General features: G+C 39.1%; 1 protein-coding gene across 2 annotated transcripts in view; it reads left to right on the forward strand.

The window, feature by feature from the left end:
• LOC109840649 (BTB/POZ domain-containing protein POB1-like) overlaps positions 4,872 to 9,585 on the forward strand; it is a 6,406-nt gene continuing 1,692 nt past the window's right edge. The window contains exons 1-4 of one of the 2 annotated variants that reach the window (XM_020409376.1): positions 4,872 to 5,357; positions 7,358 to 7,420; positions 8,742 to 8,854; positions 8,935 to 8,998. In XM_020409376.1, coding sequence (XP_020264965.1) covers positions 5,081 to 5,357; positions 7,358 to 7,420; positions 8,742 to 8,854; positions 8,935 to 8,998 — 517 coding nt within the window. In that variant the 5' untranslated portion in view covers positions 4,872 to 5,080. Of the gene's footprint in view, positions 5,358 to 7,297; positions 7,421 to 8,741; positions 8,855 to 8,934; positions 8,999 to 9,585 lie in introns of both variants that reach the window. The other variant, XM_020409375.1, reaches the window with a different exon arrangement.

The following is a 9,585-nucleotide window of genomic DNA, read 5'->3' on the forward strand; positions in this document are numbered from 1 at the left end:
GATTCAAACGGTAATCGGTAAAAGCATGACAAATCCGTTGAGGGCTGAGGATTTGCCAAAAATCCTAAGTCAACGTCTGATACACGTTGCTGTTTAGTCTTTTCACAGGAGAAAGACGAAGTCTACGTATTCAATATCGTAGCACTAAAAGAGTTAACTCTTTTAGCATAACGTCACATGCGGAACGGACTTAAAACAATCCGCATGCTAGCCCGACTCAAACGGTAGTCGGTAAAGGCGCATCAAACCCGTTGATGGCTGAGGATTTGCCAAAAATCCTATAAATATGCGAGTCATTGACGCATCAACTTTATGAGTTGGTCTCGTGACTCGAGCATCCAACGACCTTGGGATAAGATCCATGCTCCAATTCCTTAAGAGCTTAAACCGTGTGTACTCCAGCAGACGTACGAGTATAAACTGTGTCAAATGCCGAACAGTGCATCATAATGAAGCCTGGACGCCGGACAACGCGTCGCAATGAAGCTCAAACGCCAGACAACGCGTTATAGATGAAGATTCAACGCAGTCAATCGATGATAAGTTCTGTGTTGAAGCAGCAAACTCGAGCCAAAAAGTCAAGAAATCAAGAATCGACTTCAAGTTCAAATTCCAACAACGGTCAGACAATAAATGCAGCACCGGAACCCCTACAGGCATTCTACAAAGCACTGAATAGCCTGAAGGAATTGAAGGAATCCAGAACAGAAGTCATTCCAGAGTCCCGTTACACCGACTGAAGGTTGGGACAATCACATCCAAAGTATTCCAGACTCTTCTATAAAAGAATGAGACTGAAATACTTTGGAGGGGGTATCTGTAGGCGTATAAAATTGCCTATAGGTCCCTTAGCACAGCTCGACGCCGATTTAACAAACGGACCACCAGGCGACGTATCCAAACAAGACCGCCAACGCTGAAGCCAAGCTATACGCAACGGAGCAGGTTAACGAGGCGACAAATCGCACCCAAGCATTGGAATGCATCCACTCGCACGCGGAATCAAACCAATGTTTAGGTGAATCACCGAGTCATCTAAACAAGAGCGAACTCGGATGAATCACGATCAAATCAACATCAATTCCGGACTCAAATTCAGAAGTTGATTTACTGCCATATCAGGAACCCGACTCACTGCCAAATCTGGAATCAAGTCAAAGAGTCGTTGCCAAGTCAATCAACCACACAAGAGAACCAGAACCGGAAACAAAGGACGAAACGGACAAACACCCGGGGACTCGGCCGAAACCGAACCACCCCAGGGTGGCTCGGCCCAAGCCGAGCCACCCTGAGGTGGCTCGGTGGCCGAGCCACCCCAGGGTGGCTCGGCCAAGGCCGAGCCACCCTGAGGTGGCTCGGCCAAAGCCGAGCCACCCCAGGGTGGCTCGGCCAAGGCCGAGCCACCCTGAGGTGGCTCGGCCAAGGCCGAGCCACCCATGGGTGGCTAGGCTCAGAACTGTGCAAATGCACAGTTCTGAGTGCCTATAAATAGGCCTTGTGCTCATTTGTTTCAGAGGTTGGAAATTTTGGAGAGAGGCGAAGCCCTGCTGGATTGAAGACTCAGATTTAAAAAAAAAGATCACTACTTTGAAGGCTTGGAGACTTGGACTTTCAGATCCGGTGCTCGGCGATCACCACCGCCAAATAAGGCAGGAGTTCGAGAGGATTGGATTTGAGATCTACACGATCACACTCCGGATCTAAGCTTGGTTCTTAGATCCCGAGATTCGAGCGGTTGTTTCCTTGGTGAAACAATCCCTCCCGGCTATTATTCCCTTGGTGGAATATTACCCGTCATATCGTGTAGATCCGACCGGATCGAGATCACGCGGTGGTCCACGGTAAGCAACCCCGGCGCAGGCAAACAACCCACAGAAGCAAGAGACCGAATAACAGGATCTTGTGATTTGTTCGGTAAAAGAGAGAAGTTGTAATTTTGATTTCTTTGTTTTATTTTGATTTTCATTGTAAGCCGGATCTTATAAAAAGACCGGATCTCTTTGTAACACATAAAGTTGTTAACTGAGTGCAATGATATCAACAATGAAGAAAGCTACGATTTTCCCCGCGAACAGGGAGCTACTAGAACTAACAGGGCTCAACTAGAACTAACAGACCACTAGAACTAACGCTTATATTAGAAAATAACACTAGCTGGAAGTTAGAACTAACATAACATCAGCTAGAACTAACACGAGAGCCACTAGAACTAACATGGGCTCAACTAGAACTAACAGATCACTAGAACTAACGCTTATATTAGAAATAACACTACCTAAAAATTAGAACTAACATGACATCAGGTAGAACTAACACGACATCGGCTAGAACTAACACAAGAGCTACTAAAACTAAAATGGGCTCAACTAGAACTAACATACCACTAGAACTAATACTTATATTAGAAATAACATTAATTGGAAGTAAAAGTAACATGAAATCAGCTAGAACTAACATGAGAGCCACTAGAACTAACAGTGGATCAACTAGAACTAACATACCACATAGAAATAATACTAGCTGGAAGTAAAACTAATATGACATCAGCTAGAACTAACACGAGAACCACTATAACTAACATGGGTTCAACTAGAGCTAACATACCATTAGAACTAACGGTTATATTAGAAATAACACTAGCTGGAAGTTAGAACTAACATGACATCAGTTAGAACTAACACGAGAGCCACTAGAACTAACAAGGGCTCAACTAGAACTAACATACTACTAGATCTAACGCTTATATTAGAAATAACACTAGCTGAAAGTAGGACTAACATTAAATCAGCTAGAACTAACATGAGAACCGCTAAAACTAACATGGACTCAACTAGAACTAATATACCACTAGAACTAACACTTATATTAGAATAACACTAACTGCAATTTAGAACTAACACGACATCAGCTAGAACTAATACGGGAGCCACTAGAACTAACATGGCTCAACTAGAACTAACAGACCACTAGAACTAACGCTTATATTAAAAATAACACTAGCTGAAAGTTAGAACTAATATGACATCAACTAGAACTAACACGAGAGCCATTAGAACTAACAGGGGCTCAACTAGAACTAACACCCCACTAGATCTAACGCTTATATTAGAAATAAGACTAAATAAAAGTAGAACTAACATGAAATCAACTAGAACTAACACGAGAATTGCTAGAACTAACATGGACTCAACTAGAACTAACATACCACTAGAATTAACCGTTATATTAAAAATAACACTAGCTGGAAATTAGAACTAACATGACATCAGGTAGAACTAACACGAGAACCGGTAGAACTAAAAGAGGCTCAACTATAACCAACATACCACTAGAACTAACATTTATATTAGAAATAACACTAGCTAGAAGTTAGAATTAACATGACATCAGCTAGAACTAACACGAGAGCCACTAGAACTAACATGAGCTCAACTAGAACTAACAGACCACTAGAACTAACACTTATATTAGAAATAACACTAGCTGGAAATTAGAACTAACATGACATCAGTTAGAACTAACACGAGAGCTACTAGAACTAAAAGGAGCTCAACTAGAACTAACATACAACTAGAATTAACGCTTATATTAGAAATAACACTAGCTGGAAGTAGAACTAACACGCATAATTCTTTTCTATTATTGTTTGATGTTGTTGCCTTGCGATCTTAGTCGCAGTCAGCGCTTCGGCCACGTCCACAACAAATTAAAGAAAGAACTGATAATAAAATAGCAATAACAACGATAAAAGAGGAGAGGAATTGACCTCACTTTTCATTTATAATTTTCGAAAACAATTACAAATAAAATGTTTTAAAAAAATTCCATGACAAAACAATTAATAAAAGTTTAAGGTAACAAATTAAAACCTAACGTGCTTGATGCACGGTGGGTCCAAGCCAATCGAGCTTTTAATTAACAATCTAGCCAGCGATTTGATTGAACTTACTAGCTCTTGACGAAGCCGTCAATAGACTTGGCCCCGGCGTCCCTCGGCAAGGTGATGTTCCCCAGCAAGTTCTCGATTAGGAAGAGGGACGCCTCCTTATTGATGGGCTCGTGCTTTTTGACCCACTCAGCCCTGGGTCTGGGGTCGCCGTTGGCCCCCTGTTGTTGTACTCGGTGTAGTAGCAGGTCTGGTAGAAGTCGTCCTCGTCCCAAACGGCTCAACACTCGGGCCTAATCACGTCCCCGATCTCCGACTTTATGACCACCATCCTCGCATTCGCCTTCCACGGCCTTCCCAGAGTCTGATCATTTTCAGTGGTCATGGTGGAAGTGAGAGAGAAGGAGAAGTTGAGAGATAGATGGGTGAGAGAGAGAGAGAGATATGTGATTAATGATGGAGAAATTGGGCATAAATAGGGAGGGGCGCAGTAACCGAGTTCAGTCTCATCAAAGTGGCAAGTTCGTAACTTCCATTGGGCTTTTTTTAAAATCCGATACTTTGTGCGCTCGTCACAAATACTGTGTGTATTTGTAGCTTATCCACATAGAATAGAATATAAAAGTCCTCGTCACATGAAGTTTCTACTTTGGGGTCCAGGCACAATTTAATCATAGAATCAAACTCAAAACTATAAAGAGACGTTTAACCAATCCAGATCACCGCCGGTGGGTACAAAGGTAATTAATTACTATAAGTTGTGATGTAATTTATTTGATTGAAAAGTAGATGAGCTGAAATTTATAACCATTAAATAATTTACATTTTAAAATGTTAATTCGGCGATGACGCACCCTTTTCTCCGGCCACTTTCTGGTCCCACTCTGCGGGCCCCAGTTATTCAGTTACAGTCCTGTTCAAATTCTCGGTGCTTCCGGATATTGCTATTACATCAAAAATCAAAAATCGCGAGAAAACCAATACATTGAGTGCGTGGTCTCCCTCTATTACACTTCCCTTATTTAGAACGTTGTCCCCCCGTATTATCTTTTCTTTTCGCTCGCTCGCTCGCTTTCTCTTCTTCTCTTTACTTTTTTCGTTTTAACTCGAAAGAAAATAGGGTTAGGGTTAGGGATCGGAATTGCTTGCTCGACCGCTCGCTTGCTCGTCAGCGTTGCTCTTTACGAGATTCGAATGAAGGGGATGAAGGTGGACCCCTTGGATCGCAATAGCGACATCCAACTGCAGCAGCAGCAGCAAGCAATCATGGATCTCTCAAACTCTAGCAGCGGAGATAGCGGCAACAACTTTGAGTTCGCCTTCAACTGCAGCAATTTCTCCGATCGCGTGCTGCGGATCGAGATCGTGCCCGATGCGGCCGAGAGCAAGTCCGTCGGGGAGGGATGCAGTAGCATCGCCGATTGGGCTCGACATCGAAAGCGGAGGAGGGAGGATATCAAGAAGGAGAAAGGTCTGGTGATTAGCCTCGTTTTTATTTTGTCTTTTGATGCGAGGTTCTTGAATTGAGTGTTAATTTGGGGGTTTGTTGGTAAAAAAAAATGAATTTTTAATAGATTCCCAAAATAACATCTTGGTAACGGGGGGGTTTTATGACAAATATATCTAATAACTGCGGTGTTATGTCTGTTATCGCTATCGATGTATATTTTTTTTGAATTAAGGGTTGAGGAATGGAACTGTCTTAAAATGTTAGTTTTGATGCTGGCGTTTGATTTGATCTCTATGGCTAATTTAATTTGCGGCATCTGAATGGAGATTGTTAGGCTTATTGAAACCTGAGTATAATAAATAATTGAAGAGCTCAGGGCTTGTTTGGATTTGCACCCAATGAAGGAAAGTTAAGGGAACATAGGATAAGTTAAGGGAATGTAAGGGAACATGTAAGACTTGTTGGAAAATTAATAAGGGGAATCAATTTACATAAAGTGAAGGGGACATGTAAAACTTGTTTGAGAACTTATTTCACCCCATTTGGGAGGTTTAACAAAGTGAAGGGAATGTAAGGGAATATATATAAATTTACATAAATACCTTACATGTTATTTCTCTCTTTGAATCTCATCTTGATATGGGGGTAAAAGAGTTACCTTACCTTACCTTCCCCTCCATTACACCCCAAATTGGGGGAAAGAAAATTAACTTCTCCCTCATTAACTAGCTCAAATGAATTCCCAAACAAGGTGAATGTGTCCCCTACCTTCCCTTTACTCACATTACCCCCAATCCAAACAAGCCCTCAGACTTCAGGGTTTTTTGTTTCCTGCTCTCATTTGGCTGACTTGAGTTAAAAAGTAGAGATTTTTATTTCCTGTTCTTATTTGGCTGGCTTCAATAACCATTGAAGACTTCAGACTTCAGTGGTATCCAACACATGACTGTAACTTTATCAAGAATTCATCTGTGGTAAGACTTGGGTTCAGAAATGTAGATTGGGGATGTATTGTTGGCAGTCGAAGTACAATTGAAACTTTCATTGTGATGTAGATGCTTCAAACTCTTTGCTGACCGATTCTGGTTTGACATAGTTCGCTCAAAGAATGATATTGAGTATGGAAGATTTTGCTGCCAAATCCTTTTGGCTTTGGATCTCTCCCTTGCACAGAATTTTGTTGATTCAGTTGAAATGAAGATGTGAATAACATGTCTTCAGAGTTCAAACAAGAAGGTTGTGGTGCCATATTTGGGATGCAATCATTTATATGTCCCTCTCTCCAACTGTTAGGCCACCTGCTATTTATTTCACAGTACATACTAATAATAGTTGATTATTTGTAGATGAATTGAATTTGAATGAGTAGTTAGGCAAATGATCACTGAAGTATTTGGTCAACACCCATACTCGTCGTCTATGGCATTCTAACACCAATATTTTGCTATCAGAGAATTTGTAAGGATGAAAGTCACACCTGAGAGTAATTTCCAAGAGTGATAACTGATAACAACTTTGAGTTCCCAATTTTGTTGGCAAGTGTTCAAAATTGGGCCAAATTTCAAAGCAGTATAGCACACTAAATTTTAATTGGAAAATGTTAATTTTCATTTGTGGTGTCTTTCTATTGGATAAATTTGTTTTTGATAATGAAGCCACTGGGAACCGAACCCAGGACCGTGGGAACCATATTGGAACCTCCCAACCATTTGGGTCATCCGCGGTGCTAATTTTCTTTCATTTATAAGTGTTCTTTTCTTCCCCCAATATATTATTTTACACTTGGCAAATAATTAATCTTGGGTATCCTATAGTTTCGTTTTGTCCATTTTCAAATAGTTGTACTTTTAAAATTTTATTGCCCTTTACTTGCTTATACATTTTCTATGCATTATATCTTTTGATTTTTTTATTATGCAGAATGTCGTACTGATTACTATTTATTATGCTACGTTATTTAGCTGTTGAATTTGATGTCTACAACTCAAACAACTTAGCGAACTATGACCAACCTGATACAGATGATGCTGTAGCATGGGAAAACCATGCTGAGGAAGCTGTTGCAATGATTGAATCTCCGACAGGTACGATTGATCAATGTCTTATCTGAACTTCATGTCATTCACTTATTTCCCTCGGGTGAGGATGAATGAAAATTTTCCATGTTGCATTCTGATTAATTTGAAAACTGAGGAGAAGATGCGTCTTTTTGGATATAACAGTAAAGCATATCCCATAGTTATTTCTTCATTATCCAGTGAGCGCACCTTCTGGAAAAGTTTGTCTTGTATAGGAGATAATGAGATACAATAGGGATAGAGTTTCCCTCTATGATCCTTTATGTTTTTATTCTTGTACAAGATCACCATTTGTTTCTTGCCCGTGTTTAACAAATATAAGTGTACATGTAATGCTCCTAAAGAATGTGGATAAGCTTAAGCATGTTGTTTTTCACAAAAAATAAGGTACATCGCCTCTTATAATTTCTACCTTTGTCCAACAGCACATAGCTTGTATTTACACATACTTCATTGTACATAAATTTAAAATACCTTTTTCGCTTATAGATTATTGATAAGCTTAACTTGTTTTAATTTCATAAAATCATCTGCATTTATTTAAGCTTTAAGGTTTACAAACTCAATTTAGATAAAAATTGTGTTATTGATTATTAAATACATGATAATTGTGTCTAGAATTTTCTTGGTCCCACCAGTTTGATCAATTGTTTTCCAATTTAAGGGATATCTATTTCTCCTTGCCTCGTATATTTTTCCCCATACCTTTGGTATATTGTAAAAGATAGCAAAATGGACACGCTGTTAGATATGGTAACCGTAAACTGACATGCATTTTTACATCTACGTCTGAGTGGGATTGCACCCATTTTAAAGAAAACTTTTCAACATAGTTTAATTAAGCCCCAATAATCGAGTTGCTCTTGTTATGGATTTATATGTGCAGTTAAAGAGTTATTATACTCTTATGGTATACACCTTTTGATAAGGGATAAACCAAAAACGGGTTGGTCAAAGAATATGAAAACAGCTTCTCCACTTACCTCTAAATTGTGGTTGATGGATGTCATCAGTTTCCTTCTTTTTTCTTGTTTCTTTTTTTGACAGTCTATTTGTTGCATGATGTTTACAATGTTGCTCAGTTTTCAGATTGATTTTTATATTGTTTTAGAAATATTGCATATCGCTGACTGTTTATTTCTTGTCGCATGTCTGGCCTTCTTCATTCCTTTTCTGCATGACAATAATAACTTATGTAGCCTTGTATATGACTTCATGTGGTCATGAATTTTAGGGCGCCCGCCCCCCCCCCCCCCCCATTTGTAGCTCATTATTGTTTTCTTTTTAAAATTTTTGAATCTATTGCTTGGTTCTGTTTGCTTTGCAGGCAATGAGCCTTTACAAAGTGATTCTTCCTCGTGTATGGACTGTTCCCCAACTGTGAAATCAATATTCATTAGTTCTGCAATATTAGCTGCAAAAAGCCCCTTTTTCTATAAGGTAACAGGAAGACACAAAATTTGTAAATGGCTTCTTATTCTTATACTGACAAAACGTCATTTATTGTATTATTCATATAGCTTTTCTCAAATGGCATGCGAGAATCTGACCAACGCCATGCCACCTTAAGAATCAGTGAATCAGGTAAGATTTAATAAGCAACTATTTTTCTTAATTTAGATTTATATCTAGGAATCCGAGTATGAAAGAAGCAACATGTTTTAATATTAACATGAAATGATTTGCTGCATTTGAGTGCTGACTGGATTTTCTTTTTCTGACATCTTATTAAAAACTCTGAAAGAATGATTCTTTTTTTCTTTTAGTTCTTTTTCTTTCTTTTTATTGACTTTTCCGTGGTCCATGATCTCATATATATATATGCATCAATATTGTAACAAAATTCTTATAGCAACACAGTAAATCGCAGCATGCGGTGCTTGAAAAACAACTGAATATCTTACTTACATGAACCATGTCAACTTCATGGAAGGATGGACTAGATTGGAAGTCCAAAAATGGATTTGGAATAGGTATGTGCCTAAATTATTGTGATGTTATATGGGATAATGATTGACGGGAGAGAAATATTTTGACTGTCTATAAAATGAAGAAGAAACTTGAAAAATCATGATAGATTTTGAGTTTATTCTGTAGTTTTGATTTGGTTTTAAAATTATCCGAGTCAGAAGTTCTTTATATGCTGGAAAATTATTAGGCCAGAGTCAAAT

Source organism: Asparagus officinalis, chromosome 5 (genome assembly GCF_001876935.1).
Source record: "Asparagus officinalis chromosome 5, Aspof.V1, whole genome shotgun sequence".
NCBI classification, from domain to species: domain Eukaryota; kingdom Viridiplantae; phylum Streptophyta; class Magnoliopsida; order Asparagales; family Asparagaceae; genus Asparagus; species Asparagus officinalis.